Source organism: Podarcis raffonei, chromosome 16 (assembly GCF_027172205.1).
Source record: "Podarcis raffonei isolate rPodRaf1 chromosome 16, rPodRaf1.pri, whole genome shotgun sequence".
NCBI classification, from domain to species: domain Eukaryota; kingdom Metazoa; phylum Chordata; class Lepidosauria; order Squamata; family Lacertidae; genus Podarcis; species Podarcis raffonei.
In genome coordinates, this window is record NC_070617.1 from 24,649,637 (window position 1) to 24,671,953 (window position 22,317).

At 47.3% G+C, this 22,317-nt stretch overlaps 2 protein-coding genes across 4 annotated transcripts in view; one reads left to right on the forward strand and one right to left on the reverse strand.

Moving 5' to 3' along the window:
• SELENOM (selenoprotein M) overlaps positions 1–2,802 on the reverse strand; it is a 33,096-nt gene extending 30,294 nt beyond the window's left edge. Inside the window, exon 1 of the mRNA XM_053369084.1 lies at positions 2,758–2,802. Within this exon, the coding sequence (XP_053225059.1) occupies positions 2,758–2,787 (30 nt within the window). The 5' untranslated portion in view covers positions 2,788–2,802. The remainder of the gene's footprint in view (positions 1–2,757) is intronic.
• The window catches only part of INPP5J (inositol polyphosphate-5-phosphatase J), a 40,171-nt gene that overhangs the window by 2,426 nt on the left and 15,428 nt on the right, over positions 1–22,317 (forward strand). For 2 of the 3 annotated variants that reach the window (XM_053369080.1, XM_053369081.1), the window contains exons 2-5: positions 4,184–5,022; positions 13,287–13,397; positions 15,971–16,079; positions 21,480–21,596. In XM_053369080.1, coding sequence (XP_053225055.1) covers positions 4,184–5,022; positions 13,287–13,397; positions 15,971–16,079; positions 21,480–21,596 — 1,176 coding nt within the window. Of the gene's footprint in view, positions 1–2,856; positions 3,068–4,183; positions 5,023–13,286; positions 13,398–15,970; positions 16,080–21,479; positions 21,597–22,317 lie in introns of those variants that run through there. The other variant, XM_053369082.1, reaches the window with a different exon arrangement.

A 22,317-nucleotide genomic window follows, 5' to 3' on the forward strand; every position in this document is an offset into this window, starting at 1 on the left:
GGCAACACTGACAGAGGAGGAGGAGGAAGCGGTTTTGGCAGTGCCACCCCCTGGACCGGATGTCTCTAAGAAGGCTGGCAGGTGGGGGCTGGCTGAGGTTGGTGGGCCTGTTTTCCACAATGGCACTAATAAACCAGCCTCCACTGATTTTGATTGTGAGCCCTAGCGGACTCCCTTTTTGCAGTCGGGCAAAGCGGTGTGGCATAGAGGTGAAAGTGTCTGATGAGACCCGGGTTCAAATCCCCACTTGACCTTGGGCTAGTGGTTGCTGTCTCTCAGCCAATACCCACCCCAGAGGGTGGTTGTGTGGCTTAAAGAGAAGGAGCCCTCTCCATCCCACCTTGAGCTCCATGGGAAAAAATGCAATAAATATATTAAGTGCACAGGTGGGGAAACTGAGGCAGGAGGGACTTTTCCTCAGAAAGCTAAAAAAGCTGCTTTCCCCCCCATTTGTGGGGTGCAAGGGAAGGAGGGGTCAGCCCACTGAAGCTTGGAGAAAGGTTAATCTTTCCTTTCTTTGAGGATTTAGCATGTAATGAATACAGTGTTGAAATTACTTCCTGTAAGATTTCCCGAGGGCAAGAAAAGTGTGTGTGTGGGGGGGGTTTAACCCTGTATTGAAGTTTAGAGTCGGTGGTCCAGCTCTTTCAAAAACTCCATGTAGTTCTTTGCTCACATGCAGGATCCGAGCCTCAGAGCTCATTTTACTACCAGGTTTTGAGCCCCAGAGACGAGCGATGTCATTGCCAACAAGGGAGCGCTCAAGAGCATGTGCAGAGTGCATTTCTCTTGGACAGTGCTGACAGCAGCATTCATCTTCTAGTGCAGGTGTTGTTGTTGGTGGGTCTTTTTGGCAGGCTGGAGGCCTCAGGCCTCACCGACAGGAGCAGGCTGCAGCTCACTGGTGAAGCCCGCACAGACGCTCCAGCCTCCAGTCCCTGCAATTCTCTCTTTGAAAAGGTTTCTGGAGTGAGAAGCCATGTTAGGTCACATTTGCCCCATCCATTTAAAACACTGCAATACCTCTTTGAGCGACCATGACTCCCCTCCCCCAAATAATAATTTTGGGAGCTGTAGTTTGTTGCAGGTGCTGAGAGCTGTTAGGAGACTTCCCTATTCCCATCACAGAGCTACAGTTCCCACAGCTCCCTGAGAAGAGGGATTGTTAAACCACAGTGAAAAAACACAGTCTGTATGATCATGATGTTAAAAGCTCAACCTATGTATTTATCTTTAAACTTATTCCACTTTTCCTCCAAGGAGCTCACTCGTCCCCTCCCCAATTTTATAGTCACAACAACCCTGTGAGCCAATAGGCAGCGACTGGACCATGACTGAAGCAGGGATTCGAACCTTGGTCTCCCAGGTCCTAGTCTGACACTCTAACTGCTGTGCCACACCAGCTCTCTGTTGGGCAAAGAGTCTAACCCTGGCATAAGTCCTATGTAATAAGAATACAAGAAGTTGCCTTACACCGAGGCTCAGTATCTAGCTCAATATAGTTTGCATTGGCAGCAGTTTTCGAACACAGGACATTTCCAGCCTCATCTGGAGAGGCCAGGGATTGAACCCAATACCTTCTGCATGCAATTATATAGGAGCTTTTCCACTGAGCTATGGCCCTAGTCCCTGTGGCTGGCTAGTTTCTCTGCTCTGAAACTGGGGTGGGGACTGTTGATTCTTGTTTACGGAATGCTGTCTGCATATGTTGGGGGCACTGCAGGGAAGACCCTCTCGCTGTGTATGGGGAGATTCTTGAATATTGATTTGCTGTTAGCCTGACTCAGTCGGTTTCTTTGTCTGAGCTATCAAGGCAATTAGAGTCTGGTGGTTTTTTTTTTAAAAAAGGAGGCAGGCGAGGGCTCTTTCCCTGATATGGTGATATTAGAGTGCTTCTTATAATAATAACTAATTACTGATTAAACATAATTTAAAAAATGACTTAATATAATAATAGAGCTGTTAGATGGTGCAACAGACCACTTTGGAACATAGTTGAATCTCTTTTGTTGGAGGTTTTTAAGGCAGAGTTTGGGTGGTCATCTTTAGCTGTTATTCTTGCATTGCCAGGGTTGGTCTAGAGAGGACCGTTGGGATGATGATGATGATGATTATCATTTCTATACTGCGGGTTAAACCACAGAGCCTAGGACTTGCTGATCAGAAGGTCGGCGGTTCAAATCCCTGCGATGGGGTGAGCTCCCGTTGCTCGGTCCCCGCTCCTGCCAACCTAGCAGTTCGAAAGCACATAGTGCAAGTAGATAAATAGGTACCACTCCGGCAGGAAGGTAAACGGTGTTTCCGTGCGCTGCTCTGGTTTGCCAGAAGTGGTTTAGTCATGCTGGCCACATGACCTGGAAGCTGTACGCTGGCTCCCTCGGCCAATAAAGCGAGATGAGCGCCGCAACCCCAGAGTCGTCCGTGACTGGACCTAACGATCAGGGGTCCCTTTACCTTTACATTTAATGAGAACTAACTAGTTAAAAATAGTTATTAAACCACATCAGAACATATTTGGAGCCAGCAGTTCAAACCCAGTTTGCCCTGACAGCCACCCGGCCTTCAGCATCACCTGTGTGACAATTTTCAAAGGCCTGCCTTTGAAACAGGAAGGTCTTAGCTTGCTGGCAGAAGGAGCCAGCTTGTCCTCTCTGGGGAGGGAATCCCACAATCTGGGTGCAGTCTCTGAAAAGACTCTCCCTCGTGTCACCAAAAGCTGTGCCTCTGATGTTGTTGGGACCGAGAGGAGGTGCTTACCCGAGGGTTGTGCCACCTGGGCAGGTTCATAGAGGGAGATAGTCTTTCTGGTAGCCTGAGTCCCAACCATATAGGGCTCCACCAGTCATAACCTTGAACCCCAGCCTTCTCCCTTCAGACCCTGGCTGGCCGCTGGCTACTTGCCCAAGCTTCTTTCCCAGGAGAGAGAACCCTCAGCCCCAACGTTCCACGGCTGTTGGCACAGGAAAGCGATGCCAACCTCCTGCCACCTGGAGAACCTGGGCATGGTGGCATGGAAAGTGATTCGTCAGAGGAAGGCCATGAATTCTCCCTGTTTGGATGGATTTGGGTACTGTGCCAGGAAGCGTCAGGGAAATGAAGTCTCTCGATGTGTTTCAGATCTGACCTGAAATTCACGATAATCACTCCTTTGCTACGGGGTGGAGGGGGGGCCATGGGAACTTCAGGAATTGGACAGTTCCCTTGGGCCCCGTCCATTCATTCTTGGAACTCCAGCTCCTGTTAACCCCTCAGTCAAGGGTCAGGGATGATGGGAGTCCAGTAACATCTGGAGGGTGACAGGCTAGCCACCCATGTTGTAGGTGCCTGTGTGTGTCGATCTGGAAAAAGAGCAGGGAGTTGTCAAAGGCTGTTGGGAGCCACGGAAACTGGTGTGTCACTGAAAACAACTTGGAGAAAGGGCTGGCGTTCAGTGGCAGAGTATTTATTTATTTTTTCCACATGGAAGGTCCCAGGTTCAGTCCCTGGCATCTCCAGGCAAGGCTAGGAGAGATTGAAACTCTGGAGAGCCAGTCAGTGGAGGCAACACCAAGCTGGATGGACCAATGGTCTGATTCAGTAGAAGGTAGTTGCCTGTGTTCCCAGTTTCTATTGAATTTGGGCTGGGAGCAAGCTGCCTGGTATCTGAAGGAATTCACGCTGTGTCACAATTGCCGCCTGGAGTTCATTGCCCCAGGGTGCTACAAGGACTTCTTCAGAAGGTCTGGTGAACATGAAGAAGAGGGCAGGGTTAGGAGTGGATGCTGAGAGCCCAGGTCATCTCAAAGGGCAGCCTTTGTATACAGAGACATGGTGTACCCTCTGTCTGTCCATTCCTGAGGTTAAGAGTCAGGGAGGTTCTCTTGCATGGGCCATGTGGTCCTAGCCAGCCCTGGAAGAGAAGACGAGAAGGAAGGAGGTTGCAGTGACCCCACAGGGACATGCCAGATATATTGCAAAAACCTCCTTGCAGAGAATTCCCATCAGAGCCTGGCTCTAGCCATGACCTTGCTTGGCTCTGCTCTGCGGACGCCGCTGCAGAATTTGTGGGCAAAACTGAGACGGGTTCCTCACGCCTGCCAGGGTCATTGTGGGCATCTTTGCGTGAAGATAGGCTGGCAGGCAGGGCCTCACATGCCACGCGGCTGTCTAATGTGCTCTGCCCTTTTCTCCCCTCTTCTTCAAGATGGAGTCCAGTCACCGTGGCAGCAGGGACCAAGGCCCGCCCTCCCCCATCGGGTCCCAGCCGGTGTCTCCACGCAACAGTATCACAGGATTGGCATCGCCAGGGCTGTTCTCTCCTGCCAGCAACCAGTATGCCTCAGATGGGACAGTCCGGTACCAGCCTGAGGGATCCAGCAATGCCGTGTATACCGGAGGAAACCTGCCGAGTGGGACTAGGCCTGACTCGCTGTTTGACTCTTTCCACACCCGGTTGCAGCCCGACGGGTCTCGCCATTCGGCGTCTGAGAGACAGAACCAGCCTCTCTCCTTGGATCTCAACAGAGCCCAGCCGGAGGGCTCTGGGGGCATCCATGCATTCAACACCCCAAACCTGCGTTCTCCAGTAGAGTTACGGCCATTGTCTCCAGCTTCCGGCAGCTCGTCAACCCAATCCAACGTCTCTCCCTCCATGAAACTCAGCCAGTCGCCCAGCCAGGGTGTGCTCCCAGAACTTTGCGGCCTGGACCCAGTGACCTCTGGCATCCTCGCCACGGTGGAACTCAAGGACACTCTCCCAAAGGCCGAATCCAGCGACCACATCTACCTGGGTCGCTCCGGCTCCTCGCACCGGCCCATGTCCCTCCCGAAAGCCATCTCGAGCGAGTACATCTCTGGTGGAGGAAGGGTGGGCCCCTCTAAGTCCGCCATGCTCTCCAAGGCTGAGTCGGAGGACATCGTCTCGTATGGCAGGCTCCGGCAGCCCCCCAAATCCCAGGACCTGGGCAGCAGCAACATGAATCCCAAGGAAAGCTTTCTGATGCGACTCGGCCAGCCCCACACCAAGCAGGACAATGAGTTTCGGTGAGGCGGACTGGGCGTGATGGGGGGAGCGATGGCTCAGGGGGTGGGGTGAGGGACCAGGAGCAGATGGGACAGGGGTCAGCAACCTTTTTCAGCTTATGGGCTGGTCCACCGTCCCTCAGACCATGTGGGGGGCCGGACTATATTTTGAAACATAATAATGAATAACCTATGCCCCACAAATAACCCAGAGATGCGTTTTAAATAAAAAGACACATTCTACTCATGTAAAAACACGCTGATTCCCGGACTGTCCGCGGGCCAGATTTAGAAGACCTTTATTGCATTAGCATACAGCCATAGCAGGATAAGACAAAAATGCTAGAGAGAAGCAACCTAACAAAATTCAAAACGATATTACTGGCATTGTGACATTTAAATTACCCTAAAACAATAATGTAAAAATTAGTTGCCAGCGCCGGGAATCTAAAATGCAGATGTATATAAAACATATAATGGCCCCAAAATAGGCTCGGCACATTAGGTTAAAAAGGTAATAAAAAGAATTAAAACAGGTCCAGGTCTGGGACACACTACCCAGTCAGTGTAGCCCTGAGTTTCAAAGCCTGCACTATAAAGATTGCCACCCCACGTGAAATTTGGGGATTTGCGTCCACAAGAAGCGATTTCAAACAGTCTTCCTTAGATGTGATGGTGGGCGGGATCAAGAGGAGGAGCTTAGTTCTTATTAGCTCATAAATAGGGCAGTAGAAAAAGAAGTGTATGAAGTCCTCTACTTCATTCATTGTGCATGGACATAGACGCTGAGTAATAGGGGTCTTAAAGTAAATCCCCTGCAAGAAGGCCGTGGGTATAGAATGGAAACGGGCCATGGTAAACGCTCTTCTCAAATTGGGCTCCGTCAGATCTATCAAGTAGTTGGCAAGTGATCTTACCACTTTCACTTTAGGGAGCCACTTGGAGAGGCGAGCTGTGGGAGCTGTGATGAAGATGGCTGCCGAATTTAGAAGACGATTGGGCCGAGTCTGGCCCCCGGGCCTTAGGTTGCCTACCCCTGACTTAGGAGGAAGGTTGTATTTTGAAGCAGGGGAGGGTCAGTGAGATGCAAATTGTATCATGTTGGGGTTGGGGAGCTTGTGTCCAGACAGATAGATAGATAGATAGATAGATAGATAGATAGATACTATAGATAGATACGATAGATAGATAGATAGATAGATAGATAGATAGATAGAGTGGTACCTCAGGTTAAGAACTTAATTCGTTCTGGAGGTCCATTCTTAACTTGAAACTGTTCTTAACCTCAGGTACCACTTTAGCTAATGGGGCCTCCCGCTCTGCCGCACTGCCGGAGCACAATTTCTGTTCTCATCCTGAAGCAAAGTTCTTAACCTGAGGTGCTATTTCTGGGTTAGCAGAGTCTGTAACCTGAAGTGTCTGTAACCCGAGGTACCACTGTAGTTTTTATTGAAAGACTTTCATGTATTGTCCCTCTAGATATTGATGAATCCCGATGCCCATCATTCAGTCATAGAATCATAGAGTTCGAAGCTGTCCCCAAGCATCATCTAATCCACCCCCAGCAATTCCAGAATCACAGCTAAAGAACCCTTAAGAGATGAGCATTCAACCTCTGTTTAGGAAACTCCAGTGAAGAAGAGTTTGGCTACCTTCTCAGGCAGTTCATTCCACTGTTGAGCAGCTTTGGACCCTACCCTCTGGAGCAGCAAATAACAAGCTTGCTCCATTTCCCATATCCAATATCCTCCACCACTCCTTCAGATATTTGAAGACAGCTCTCATATCACCTCTTGGTCTCCTTTAGGCTAAACACACCCAGAATGCGGCAGCTAGACTGGTGACTGGGAGCGGCCGCAGAGACCATATAACACCGGTCCTGAAAGACCTACATTGGCTCCCAGTACGTTTCCAAGCACAATTCAAAGTGTTGGTGCTGACCTTTAAAGCCCTAAATGGCCTCAGCCCAGTATACCTGAAGGAGCATCTCCACCCCCATCGTTCAGCCCAGACACTGAGGTCCAGCGCCGAGGGCCTTCTGGCGGTTCCCCCACTGCGAGAAATGAGGTTACAGGCAGAGGGCCTTTTCAGTAGTGGCACCCTCCCTGTGGAACACCCTCCCATCAGATGTCAAGGAAATAAACAACAATCTGACTTTTAGAAGACATCTGAAGGCAGCCCTGTTTAGGGAAGTTTTTAATGTTTGATGTTTTATTGTGCTTTTAATTCTGTTGGCAGCCACCCAGAGTGACTGGGGAAACCCAGCCAGATGGGCGGGGTATAAATAATAAATAATAAAATATAACAACAACTACAATTTATTATAATATTGATATTATAACTCCCTCAACCGTTTCTCTTAAGGCTTGAGTCCCAGACTCTTCATCATCTTGGCTGCCCTCCTCTGTGGACCTTCTGGCTTGTCATTAGCCTTCTTACTCTGCGGGGCCCAGAACTGGACACAGAACCCCAGATGAGGTCTGAACAAGGCAGAATAGAGTGGGACTATCACTTCCCTTGATCTGGACTCTGGACTTCTATTGATGCAGCCTAGAATTGCATTAGGCTATTTTATTTTTTGCCGCTGCTGCTACCGCTTCACACTATGAATGAGAGAGTAGACCACTTTTTTACAGCAAATCTCATTATAATGATTGCAACATTAAACGGGCCAAACCGGTCTTATCTTTAAGCCTTTGCCATAAGACCTTTGTACTTAGGCTTGTTTTTACGGTTCATAACTATTGTCCCTTTTGGCATAGTGCCAGTGAGCTGGTAAGAAAAACTGGGCTTTGCTCCTTTAGGAGCAGCCCTGTAGGTGTGTCTCTGTGTGTCCTTCTCTGTGGCTTCCTAAATTGTGCCCTCGTTTCACAACCCAACTTCCCAGCGATGCAGGCTAGGGTTGGGTCCAATTTGGACATTGCATCCTGCTGGCTGTGCTGGCTGGAGCTGACGGGAACTGAGAATCCGACAACTAGAATGACAACACCAGTCATTCCCCCTGCCCCCCGCACAATGGGGCTACCAGGATGCCTGGCATAAGCAACTTGGAACCAGCTCCCTCCTGCTGGAGGGCCAAGCAAGCCCTTCTCCCATGGAGCAGCGCCTCCCCCCCCTTGCACCTGCAGCGAGTCCTTTTTGCTGACACTAACTGGCGCCTTTCTGCATATGCGGTTTAATTGTGTTAATGCCCTGGGATTTATTGCCAGGGAGCCTGCCGTGGCCAGTGGCCCTCCGGGGGCTTCTGCCAGGCACTGAGCATTCCAGCTGGCCACGCCAATCATATTAGCACAGCAGCCTCTGAAAATGGCACGTGCCAAGCGGTCAGAGTGCTTAAATTGTATTAGTGCTCGTTGGTTGACGACAGCTCCCGTTATCCCTGACTGCTCACTGTACAAGCTGCCGGGAGTCTTGGAGAACATCATGAGGACATCAGCTCCATCCCTGGCTAATGACAGCCCTGCAGGGAAGGCCAAAAGAATTATAGATCGTAGGAATGCAGGAATATGCAACTGTCTCATGCAAGGATTGAACCTGCAACCTTGGCATTATCAGCACCCAGCTCTAAGCAACTGAGCCAGAGAGTGTCTCTGCTAAGGTCCTTTGGTACATTTGTAGCCAAAGCGAGGTTTTAACTGGGGGTTAGTTGGCTACAGTGTTGTTGTGTTTTATTTATTGCATTTGTATCTCACGAGTTTGCTGTTGCAGGACTCCAGTTCCATGAGCATTGGCCATGCTGGCTTCATCCGATGGGTTTTGTAGTCCAACAAAAGTTTTGTAGTCCACCCAAAGGCAGCCCTTTATGGGGATTTTAAAAAAATGTTTGATGTTTTATTGCATTTTTATATTTTGCTGGAAGCCGTTCAGAGTGGCAGTGAGATGGGTGGGGATTAAATAATAAAATTATTACATACCCTCCAACATTTATCCGATGCAAATAGGGACATCTTATTCAATTGTTGTTGTTGTAATTTTATTATTTATACCCTGCCCAGTGCTTATTTTTTCTTTAAAAATGTTTAGGGGTACTCTCATTTTGACTCAAGGAAAGCCACCATTTTACAGTTCAAATCAGGGAAAATAAATACAGTAAACGGACAAAAGTACAAATATTCACAAAATGTTCAGGGGTATGCATCCCCCTGCGTCCCCCCAGAAAAAAGCACTGACACCACCCATCTGACAGGGTTGCCCCAGCCGCTCTGGGCACCTTCCAAGATATAGAGGTAAAGGGACCCCTGACAGTTAAGTCCAGTCGCAAACGACTCTGGGGTTGCGGCACTCACCTCGCTTTACTGGCCGAGGGAGCCAACGTTTGTCCGCAGACAGTTTTTCCAGGTCATGTGGCCAGCATGACTAAGCTGCTTCTGGCGAACCAGAGCAGCACACAGAAATGCCGTTTACCTTCCTGCCAGAGCAGTACCTATTTATCTACTTGCACTTTGAGGTGCTTTCGAACTGCTAGGTTGGCAGGAGCAGGGACCGAACAACGGGAGCTCACCCTATCCCAGGGATTTGAACTGCCGACCTTCCGATCAGCAAGCCCAAGGCTCAGTGGTTTACACCACAGCGCCACTCACGTCCCATAATAAAACCATCATAAAACCATAATAAAACTTTAAACATCAAAAAACTTCCCTATACAGGGCTGCCTTCAGATGTCTTCTAAAGGTTGTATAGTTAGTTATCTCCTTGGCTCAGGGGGGGGGTCACATAACTCCATACTCTCCAACATTTCTCTGATGAAAATAGGGATCTCCTAAGGAAAAACAAATTAGAAACTGGGACAGCTTCTGTAAATCTGTAAAACAGAGACCCCCGGAGGGTCTGTTAACAACATCTGAATGTCTGGTGGATGCCAGCATCCAAGGGGGTCAGTCTAATGCCTCCAGGTATTGTTGAACCCCACTAAGGAGAGGGACTTTTTGGTGGTGGCCCCTTGGTAATGGAACAGATTTCCGAGGGAGGCTCAAGTGGTGTTAACTTGGAGGTCATTATTGCACCAGACAGAGACTTTTCTGTTCATCCAAGCTTTATAAATAACAAGTAATGCAGGATTCTCCCTCCCCTAAACGGTTTTCTGTTTTGCTTTTGCTTTTTGCTTTTAGCTGTTTTTTCAAACCTTATTTATTCTCTAAACTGCCCCAAAGAAGTTTATATTGTAGTGTGGCAGGCAGAGGTAATAAATAAAAGAAGTTATAAATGTGTATTAATTTATGCATAAATTTCTATACTGCTATATGTTTGGAGCACTCCTGTACATAATCAAGGTAAAAAAAACAGCAAGGCAAAAAATGCAAAACTAGGTCACTCATGTGGCAAAGTAAGCTTGTCTAAATAACCTTTTTAAGATGTCTAAAACTACACCTAGAAGATGCCTGTGTGATGTATGAATTAATGAGGAGGTGGTTGAGGCATAAAATACTGGGGTGTTCAAAGGCTGTCACTGTCTTGATCTGCAAAATTCTTGGAAGCTGCTTGGCTCAGATGAAACACCACGTCTCAAAAGCCTGCAGCTGAATGATGGTGTCTGGGGTGAGGCAAACTCTGTCTGTGGTTTGTTGATGGGGGGGGGGCAACTTCATCTGCACAGACCCTCCCTGCATGCCTGGTGTGCAGGTGCGAATGTGAAATAAGTGTTTCTGGCTAGCTGAATCTCAGTCTAGCAAACCTCAGTCCAGCTTACTTTAGGGTTGCCACTCTGGCTTTCGACAGTTTTAGGGTTGCCATGTGTCCTTTCCCCCCGCACATGTCCTCTTTCTTCATAGTGATCCATAGTTAAAAGTATACCGTATTTTTCCATGTATTAGATGATTTTTTATTATTATTTTAAAAATGGGAAAAAATGGGGGTCATCTTATACAGTCATACCTCGGGTTACAGACGCTTCGGCTTGTGTGATTTCAGGTTGTGCACCGTGCCAAACGCGGAAGTACTGGAACAGGTTAATTCTGGGTTTTGGTGCATGCACAGAAGCGCTAAATTGTGCTTTGTGCATGTGCAGAAGTGCCAAATCGCAAACCATGTGTGCGCAGACATGGCGCTGCAGGTTGCGAACGCTGCGGGTTGCGAACAGGCTTCCTGCACGGATCATGTCCACAACCCGAACGTCCACTGTACATGGATAGTACAGAGTGAGGATGGGCGATTGGTGGCAGCCACAAGTAGGAGATTGTCAGCGGTGATTGGGCAGGTGTTTGGTGGTTGTGGCAAGGTGATTGGCTGCTGCTGCGGTAATTGGGCAGCCACTTGGCGGGCAGATGATTGGTGGGTTCATCGAGGCATGTGATTGGCAGCGGTGGTCAGGCGGGTGAGTGATTGTTGGCAATCCCCCACCCCAAACTTCAACAACTCTGTGCAATCTTTCCCCATTTCCTTAATCTGGAGTCCCAAAAAATAGGGGTCATCTTATACACGTGGACATGTTATACACAGAAAAATATGGTAAGTTGGCAAATGTGTCCTCTTTTTTGCTCTTCAAAATATGGCAACCCTATCAGGGACCTACATTATTTTGTGATTATAAGTTGTTTAAACTGTTTTTAATAGTGCAAATTAATGTTGTAACCTTCCTTGGCACTTTAGGGTGAAGGGCACAAAGATGATACTAATAACAACAACCCATAATTATTATTTTATTTTACTTATTAAAATACAGTGGAACCTCAGTTGTCGAACGTAATCCATTCTGGTTCGACTTCTGAAACGTTTGACAACCTAGGCACAATGGGGCTGTCGGGAAAATCCATTGAAAAAAATGGAGAAATGCACCTCGAAAGCCGTTTGACTTCCAAAAATCGTTCAAAAATGGAAGCATTCACTTCCAGGTTGTTGGCGTTCAAAATCCAAAACGTCCGACGTCCAGACCGTTCAACAACCAAGGTTAACTGTACTTATATTCCGCTATGTAAAAAAAAAATCAAAGTGGTTTACAGCAATAAAACATAAAAAATAGTAAAATAAAAACTATAAAAAGGTTAGAGAGTTAAAAACAGACATCAATTAACCATGTGGAAGGGTATGTTTGTCGGAATCGGGGGGTCTCAGCCCCAGCTGGAACGTCTCCCTCTCAGCCTTGTTGCTGCAGAGATTCCTCGACCTCTGCTCCGACGTACATCAGCGACCCAAGCTTACAGACTTGAGCACACTTTGCTCAGCAGTGTATACTGCGCAACAGAAGAGGCTTGAGGCTGTAGATACATACTAAACTACACATTTATTAAACATAAATCAGGACAAAGAAACATGTCATCTCTCCTTGCCGTCTTCTCGGAGAGAGAGCTAAAAACAACAACTAAACAGAGCGGAAGTTCCGCTCACGCCAGCAATCTGTGCTGGAATGTAAACAGACGTGTGACACGCAACAATCCCATGTCTGCAGCAAAAGGTGGAATGGAATCCCAACGGTGTTCTTAATTGCCTGCATAGGCCTGACAGAGCAGAAATCTTTTCGGCAGGTGTTTAAAAGTTGGCACAGAAGGCACCTGCTGACTCTCTAGTGGCCAAGAGTTCCACAGGACTGGGCTGATGACACGAAAGGCTTGGTTTCTTGTTGTCAAATGAGCTTCACTAGCTTGGGGAACAACCAGTGATGCTCCTGCAGGTGATTTCTGTGCTCAAGCTAGGACATAATATTAATAATAATAATACCCCGCCCCTCTGGCTGAGTCTCCCCAGCCACTCTTGATGGCTCTGAACAGAATGTTAAAAACACGATAAAACATCAAACATTAAATACTTCCCTAAACAGGGTTGCCTGCAGATGTCTTCTAAAAGTCAGATAGTTGTTTATTCCCTTGACATCTGATGGGAGGAAGTTCCACAGGGTGGGCGCCACCACTGAGAAGGCCCTCTGCCTAGTTCCCTGTAACCTCACTTCTTGCAGTGACGGAACCACCAGAAGGCCCTCGGTGCTGGACCTCAGTGTCCAGGCTGAACGACAGGGGTGGAGACGCTCCTTCAGGTATACTAGGCCGAGGCTGTTTAGGGCTTTAAAGGTCAGCACCAACACTTTGAATTGTGCTCAGAAACATACTGGGTTCAAGTGTTCCCTGTGGTACCTTGGACCTAAGTTGTTCAGATGGGCAGCCAGTGGAGGTGTTCTAACAAGGGGGCTGCATGTTCTCGACCAGAAGCTCCTGTCAGCATTCTGGCCTCAGCATTCTGCCCCAGTTGGAGCTTCCGAACCAGGCCCAAGGGCAGCCCCAAATAAAGTGTGTGACAGTCATCCAGCCTTGAGTTTAATATTCATGACCCTTGACGCCAGGCTCCCTCTTTCCTCTTAGCATCACTATCGTGACCTGGAACGTTGGTACAGCCATGCCTCCCACCGACGTGACCTCGCTCCTGCACCTCAACACTGGGGACTCCAACGACACAGACATGATCACCATTGGGTAAGGAAAAGGATCCGCCATGGACTGCCCTTTTGGCAGAGCATGTCAGTAGAGTGTGTGTTTAAGTGTGTGTGAACTCCCATCCAACACAACTCTGCAGGGTGAAGGAACGGTGCTCAGGGCAGTGATTGCCAGATGTGAACATCTGGGACTAGAGATGGCCAAATCTGCCTGGTTTAGTTTCTCTCCCTTTCTCAGCCTCCCCCCACAACCTTTAAGTTTCATTCTCCCCACTTAGAATCATAGAATCGTAGAATTGGAAGGGACCCTGGGAGACATCTAGTCCAGCCCCCTGAAATGCAGGAATCTCAACTGAAGCATCCATCCAACCTCTGCTTTAAAAACCTCCAAAGAAGATGAAGACGAAGAAAAATAAATACCCCGCCCATCTGGCTGGATTTCCCCAGCTACTCTGGGTGGCTCCCAACAGAATTAAAAGCACAATCAAACATTAAAAACTTCCCTAAACAGGGCTGCCTTCAGATGTCTTCTAAAAGTCAGATAGTTATTTATTTCCTTGACATCTGGTGGGAGGGCATTCCACAGTGCGGGCGCCAATACCAAGAAGGCCCTCTGCCTGGTTCCCTCACTTTTCACAGGGAGGGAACCACCAGAAGGTCCTCAGAGCTGGACCTCAGTGTCCGGGCTGAACGATGAGGGTGGAGACGCTCCTTCAGGTATACTGGGCTGAGGCCATTTAGGGCTTTAAAGGTCAGCATCAACACTTTGAATTGTGCTTGGAAACGTACTGGGAGCCAGGACTGGTGTTATATGGCCTCAGCGGCCACTCCCAGTCACCAGTCTAGCTGCCACATTCTGGATTAGTTGCAGTTTCCGGGTTACCTTCAAAGGTAGCCCCACACAGGAGATTCCACGATCTCCACTTTCGAACCGCTCTGTTAGAAATTTCTTCCTGCTGCTTAGTTGGAATCTCTTTCCTTGTAACTTGAATCTATTAATTTGGGTCCTACCCTCCAGAGAAGGAGAAAACAAGCTTGCTCCATCTTCCATGTGACAGCCCTTCAGATATTTGAAGATGGCTATTATATCTCCTCTCAGCCTCCTCTTTTCCAGGCTAAACATACCCATCTCCTTCAACATCTACATCAGTTTGTAGATTTTTCTTTTTTAAAATTCGCTGCCGACCTTTATTTTAATAATATATACATTTTTGCACAGTGTTGCAGGGTTTGTTTGTTTTTTTGCAGCCAAGTTTCTCTAATGCAATCTTCACAAATCTAGGCACGTCACCCCAAATTCTCGCTCCCCTTTTGTAATTCTCAGATGCGATTTCCTTTCTCCTAAATTGACGTAGAATGGATTTTTTTAAACTGTTTTATTAAATTTGCTTAGTAACGTAACATTATTATATATATTCTATAAACAAAGAATACAAAACACAATTCATTCATACTACAAAGCATACCTACTTAGCATTAATATATATGGTTTCTGAAAAAGGGCTTACATAACAAAATCCATTCAAAATACCATCCGGTTTACCTCCCCCCCCCCACTCCAACCCTCCCCTCCCCCGGTCAGGCCTTCCTTCTTCATATCTTTATCCATGTACACAGTCTGTTCATTCGATCTTGTATGTTCGGGTTGGCTTCCCCTCTTTCTATCCAGTCCCTGTAAAAAGCCCATTTATTTGTGATTCTTTGGCATTTGTTTCCCCATCTATCCTCTGCCACTATCTGTGCAAATATTTCTGATTGTACGTATTCAAACACATAATCATTCCATTTTTCCATATTCCATTTGGCCTTTTCTTTCCATCCCAAAGCAATAACGGAGAATGTAACACAGACGGAGAATGGTTGAAAAAGGACAATGCCCAATAATTTTTTTTGACATAGCAACAACTCAGCACAAACTCTACAGTTCTATGATTCCATTATCTGGCAATTATGTGGTTTCCCCCTCTCATATCTTGAATCAGAAGAACAGGTTCTCCTTTTGATTTTGAATTGGTACAGGGCGAGGTTTTGTAGAGCCACTGAGTCTTTTGTACTGTGTTGGTGGAGGAAGGGATTTCAGCCCTGTGGGTGAGGTGAGCTCAGCCCCTCTGATCCTTGGCTTGAAAAATCCTCAGCTGCTTTGAACTACGGAACTGGCGCTGTTCTAGGTCCCACATAATACCCATTATGCATTTGTAAGAAATCAATCTTTTTTTTTTTTTGTCTAGAGTGGGACTTAATCTCTGGAACTCACTGCCTATTGACACCAGGCAGGTGCCTTCCCTGCCCTCTATTTGGCGTTTGCTAAAAAACCATTTTTGTTTAGAAAAGCCTTTTTAAAAAATTGCTGAAAGTTTTAATCTGTTTTTAGTTCATTGCTGATTTTATCTTTTGAAGAATTGTTTTTATAGTTAATTTTATAGTTTTATTCTCTTTGAGACTTTTTGCTTTACAATCAATTGGTATATAAATTTTATGGAAAAAAGAGGGGTTATTTATAAGAACATGAGACTTTCCCTCCATTTTCTTTATCCCATGAAAGTGCCTGGAGAGCAGAGTGTTCTTTCCAAAGTGTTTGCCTGCCAGCTAGTGACAATTTTGAATTGTTTTCAGGCTCCAGGAGGTGAACTCCATGATCAACAAACGGCTCAAAGATGCTCTTTTCACAGACCAGTGGAGCGAACTCTTCATGGAGGTGTTGAGTCCATTTAATTTTGTACTGGTAAGCACCAAGGGGAACTCAGTGACAAGATGAGGACAGGTTAAGAATATGGGGGGGGGGGACATCCTTTCTTTTCTTTTCTTTTTTGGTTACGAATGCAAATGCTTTTAATAACTGCAAATAATCAGAGGGCTGATAAAATTAATTTTTACACAAAACAACAACAGTGATTCAGAATGTTGTTTGTACTAACAGATTTATTTTTTTAAAGCCAGGACCAATGCAAACTTAATTAAGGGACTGTGTTATTATTCCCGCAGTTGTTGTTTTAAATATTTTTTATTTATTTTTATCAATAGAAATTTACAATCAAACAATTTGTATAATCATCTTAGGAGATTCTCTGACTTGTGACTTCCCTCCATCTCCTGCATGGGCCCTTATTACAATAATTAAGACTGCATGTCAATATGTTCTCCACTACTTCTATTTTTCAAAATTACCCATAATCTTTGTTACTTTACAAGGAGGAGGGCAGGAACAGGGACCGAGCAACGGGAGCTCACCCCGTCGCGGGGATTTGAACCGCTGACCTTCTGATCGGCAAGCCCTAGGCTCTGTGGTTTAACCCACAGCGCCACCCGCATTAATTCTTCACTAATTCTAGTATGACTTCTGATCTCCCTGCTGTGGTTCCCAGGTTTCCTTTTGCTATGCTTCCTTTCCTTGACTGTTTCAGCAAGGGGTTCTGAATTAAGAACTTTGCTGAAATGATCAGGATTTAACCCCTCCACTCACCAGCTGATGAGCAGGATGTGTGTGTAAAATCCTCCTGCTTTGGCTATGTGCCCCTGTTCCTTGCTCAAAACTGGTACACACTGTCAATGCAGGATTTAACCTTGTCCTCCCACTCATCAGATGATGTCACAAGTGATATCAGCTGGTGGACAGGTGTTGGGGGAGTTAGCCTTGCAGATCTCAAGTGTCTGTTGGCAATGCGCTGGTCCCTGGCCATGATAGTGGTGGGCAATAAGCCAAGGGTGGGGCAGCTGTGGTTAATTGATTGATTGATTGATTGATTGATTGATTGATTGCATTTCTATGCCACTGTTCATTCAAATGAATCTCAAAGCAGTTTAACAATCAATAAATAACCATAACATAATAAAACATAATAGCACATCGCGAATACAGCATACATCATATAAAAGAATTAACAAATTATCAAAAAAAATTGCAATCTATAAAAAACTTAACAAAACAGCAACTAAAAAATAAGCTAAACCTCACAATTGTGACAAGTCGTGTGTTTAACAAACCAATGCAGCATTTAGAATCCACAAAGCAATATTAAAAACATTAACAAAATACAGTAGTAACTAAAGATATAAGCTAAGTACTAAGTTCATTCATACCCCCAGTCACACACCCCATCTCTGCACCCCCATGACTCATAACCTTTCACTCTGTTCAGTTCATTAAAATACAATCATACCTCGGGTTACAGACGCTTCAGGTTGCACATTTTCGGGTTACGGACGCGCCAAAACCTGGAAGCACCGGAATGAGTTACTTCTGGGTTTCAGCGCTTGCAGATGCACAGAAGCGCTGAATCACACTTTGCACATGCACAGAAGCTCCGAATTGCAACCCGCACATGTGCAGACACGGTGCTGCAGGTTGCGGATGCTGTGGGTTGTGAACGTGCCTCCCGCACGGATCACGTTCGCAATCCGAGCGTCCACTGTACACAAATGCACATAATGTCCGTCACTGCCCATGGGTCTGCTCTTCTGACCCACAGCCTCACTCTGCCCTCTCGATGTGGCAGCCTCCCAGTCGATCCAGACAGATTTCCTTCCCACTCCTGTCCTAAAGTGCATTATGGGATGCAGCTTGATATGGTGTCCCAATCCAGTTTGCCAGCATGGCAGCCCAGTGGATCGGCATCATCTGAGCCTTAGCTTTCAAAGGCCTCTCTTAGCCTACCAGTGGGAGGATAAGATGGAGAAAGCCAGTCTGACCTCTCTTGGGAGGGAACCTCACAACCTGGGAGCGACCACCGAAAAGGCTCTCTCTGGTTGATCCCTCTGACGTCGAGGGCACTGAGAGAAGGTTCTCACACAGGGAGGCAGGTTCGCATAGAGAGAAGCACCCCCAAGGCACGCATGAAACCTCAGACGACAGCCCAGATTGCAAAGATCTGCATGGCACCAGCCCCTTCTGGCCCAGCGACTGTGGTGCTGGTGGGATTAAGGGACGCAAAGGCTGGCTGAGGCGACGCCCCTTGTGAGTGTCGCAGGTGCCAACCTCCCTCCCTCCACAGCCCTGCTTTTGAGGATTTGAGGGTACGAGGCTCCAGTAGCCTTGGCAAAGTCAGGGTGCTCCAGGCGAGCTGCTTTGGGTGCTTGCCTGCCTGAGTTCCTCGGATGACCTCAGAACCCTGCCCTGCTCCCGACGATAACATCACAGTGGTCTCCATGGCGATGCCATGGCGACGAGGAGCATCAGAGCATTTGGGAGGCTGTTGTGACGGCGCAGGGGACAGGAGCGGCTGCTGGTTTCTCAAGGGCTGAGGATCCTGCTGTGCTGTCTCCCTATTTAGGACAGCCTCTGTGTGACTTGGGGCGATGGGATGGGCTTGTTCTGACAGCCGGATTCTACTCCTCTCTCTCTCTCTCTTGCCCTGCCTACCCCACACACAACCGGAGCTTTCCAGGACACATTCATAATGCGCCAGATCACCTTGGGACAACTCCATCTCCCTTGCATGTTTTACTTTTGTGGTCTAGAATTGGATATGCTATTCTTACTGTGGCATACGATGTAATAGAATACAGAAAGGAAACGCACTTTGAAAATGGAGCGCTGTGCATAACTCATAAGAACATGAGAAGAGGCCAGCTGAATGAGGCCAATGGCCCATCTAGTCCAGCATCACGTTCTCACCATGACTGACCAGATGCCTGTTGGAAACCTGCAAGCAGGACCTGGGCACAAGAGCCCACTTTCCCCCCCTGTGGTTTCCAGCAACTGGGATTCAGAAGCATTGCTGCCTCCAGCTGTGGAGGCACAGCAAAGCCATTGAAATATACTGTACTCAGAGTCGAGAGTGGATTTCATGCTCTTTATTCAGCTCATGGTGGTGAGGAGGGATGGAAGTTCCCCCAAAGTATCTGCTTTATATACATTATTTACACAATGGGCCCCACATGATTGGCTAATTCCGGAATTCTCCTGTAGGCCAATCAGGTTGTGGATTCACTTCCATCTGGAGCTGGATTGGGTGGCTCCTGCAGACCAATCAGACTGCTGCATTCTGAATCCTGTTATTCTAGGACCAATCAGACTGCTGCATTTTGGATCCTATTATTCTAGGACGTATCAGACTGCTGCATTTTGGATCCTATTCAACTCAGTACATAACAGCCATCATGGGTGGTAGCCATCAATAAGCTGACTTTCCACGAATACACATACAGTGGTACTTCGGGTTACATACGCTTCAGGTTACAGACTCTGCTAACCCAGAAATAGTGCTTCAGGTTAAGAACTTTGCTTCAGGATGAGAACAGAAATGGCATGGCGGCAGTGGGAGGCCCCATTAGCTAAAGTGGTGCTTCAGGTTAAGAACAGTTTCATGTTAAGAACAGACCTCCGGAACGAATTAAGTACTTAACCCGAGGTACCACTGTATTTTGCATTTGTTTCTCCAGACAGCAGCTCACCTCTAGCCCTAACATGGATTCTCCCTTCTTGGATGTTTTTAAGCAGAGCTTGGATGTCCTTCTGTTATGGACGCTTTAGTTGCCATTCCTGCAGTACAGTGGTACCTTGGGTTACATACACTTCGGGTTACAGACTCCGCTAACCCAGAAATAGTGCCTCAGGTTAAGAACTTTGCTTCAGGGTGAGAACAGAAATGGCATGGCGGCAGTGGGAGGCCCCATTAGCTAAAGTGGTGCCTCAGGTTAAGAACAGTTTCAGGTTCAGAACGGACCTCCAGAACGAATTAAGTTCTTAACCCGAGGTACCACTGTACATTTCAGTTCACTTTTAATTTATAACACCGCCTTTCTATGTTACTATACATACACAAGGTGATTCATGAGCTGAAGAAACAAGAAAATAGACAGCAAAGGTCTCACACGTAATAACAATCTGATCCAGTAAGGTAAAGGTAAAGGTACCCCTGCCCATACGGGCCAGTCTTGCCAGACTCTAGGGTTGTGCGCTCATCTCACTCTATAGGCCGGGAGCCAGCGCTGTCCGGAGACACTTCCAGGTCACGTGGCCAGCGTGACAAGCTGCATCTGGCGAGCCAGCGCAGCACACACGGAACGCCGTTTACCTTCCCGCTGATAAGCGGTCCCTATTTATCTACTTGCACCCAGGGGTGCTTTCGAACTGCTAGGTTGGCAGGCGCTGGGACCGAACGACGGGAGCGCACCCCGCCGCGGGGATTCGAACCGCCGACCTTTCGATCGGCAAGTCCTAGGCGCTGAGGCTTTTACCCACAGCGCCACCCGCGTCTGATCCAGTACCCCCCAAAAAAGTCACAATAACTTTGAAACAAACAACTTAGATCAAATAAAGCAATACAGTCGTACCTTGGTTTTCAAACAGCTTAGTTCTCAAACGTTTTGTCTCCCGAATGCCGCAAAAAAAAAAAAGTGAGTGTTCCGGTTTGCAAACTATTTTTGGAAGCCAAACGTCGGACGGGACTTCCTCAGCTTCCGATTGGCTGCAGGAGTTTCCTGCAGCCAATCAGAAAACACACTTTGGCTTCCAAACGTTTTGGAAGTCGAAGCTATGACTGTATTCAGCAATCCGTTGTAACAGAATAGTGAACAATAAAATTAAAGGTCAACAAATAATAATTAAACAGTTTACGCTTATCAGTTACAATAAAGAATTACTAAACTATAATCGATAAAAATGACGGCAAGCCACAATGCATAAAATACCACAAAACATACAAAACCATGTGAAAGGGTCAAATTGAGAAACAAGGTTGGACTGGATGACTCTCAATGGCCCCTTCCAGCTTTGCGATTCTATACTTCTATTGTTCCACTTTCCTTAATTAGACTTTGCTGTCACAGACCAGCCTGCAAAACTCCCATCCCGAGTCTGGGGTGTGTGTGTGTGTGTACAGGATTCGAACTGAGTGCCATGCCTTCTACGAGGGTGGAGAGATGTATTTATTCATTATTGCATTTCTATCCCACTTTCCCTCCCAAGGAGCTCAAGGGTGGTGTACGTAGTTCTCCCCACACCTCCCCACTTTAACCCCTCACAACAACCCTGTGAGGTAGGTCACGCTGAGGGACAGTGGCTGGCCCAAGATCACCCGGCGACCTTCATCGTGGCCAAGTGGGAAAATGAACACCGGTCTCCCAGGCCCTCTAACCATTGCACCATGCTGCCTGGTTCTCTCACTGCCTTTCACTCTTCCAGGTGAGCACGGTGCGGATGCAAGGTGTCATCCTGATGGTCTTTGCCAAGTATTACCACCTGCCGTTTCTACAGGACATCCAGACGGACTGCACCAGGACGGGACTGGGAGGATACTGGGTAAGTGTCAGGGGCCGTGCTGAGGAGGGCTGCACTGAGGGAAAAGGTGGGATCTACCCCCTCCCCCTGATCCTGAATCTTCCCAGGAGCAGGAGGACAGTATAGATTTGGAACAACGGTTTGCAGAGGGGCATAGTTCAGAAGGCAGAAGCTGGGAAATGCTGGGTGGGGAACAGCTAGGAAAAGAAACACTGGGGGGAGAGAGGGTTAACAGATTCACTGTCTGGAAAGCATTCTTCCGCTCTCCCCAAGGTCAAGAAGAGCTCAGAAAGTGGCAGAACAGGAGAGACCTGTCAGGAGTAAGCATGGACCAATGGTACCAAATAGTATGGGAAACAGCCCTACTAGAAAAATTAACTAATAAACTGAAACTGACACAGGGACAAATAGAAGAAGACACCTTCATGGCTCCCCTTTATCACATACACAACTCAACAAGAAAACGACAAAAGTCCACCAACAGCATACAAATCAATATGGCTAACCTGATCCAAAACACCCACCCACCCCACTCACACATGAAAACAAAGACCACCACAGCCCACCACAAATGAACAACCACACCCTAGGCCAACCCCAACCTCTCTCACCACCAAAGGAACACAAGCGAACAGCAAAGAACCTGCACAAGCAACACTGACACCAAACCCTACATATAGTAAGTAAAATAGAAACATCGCCACCCGACCCCCCCATCTTCCCCCCCTCCACCTCTTTCCCC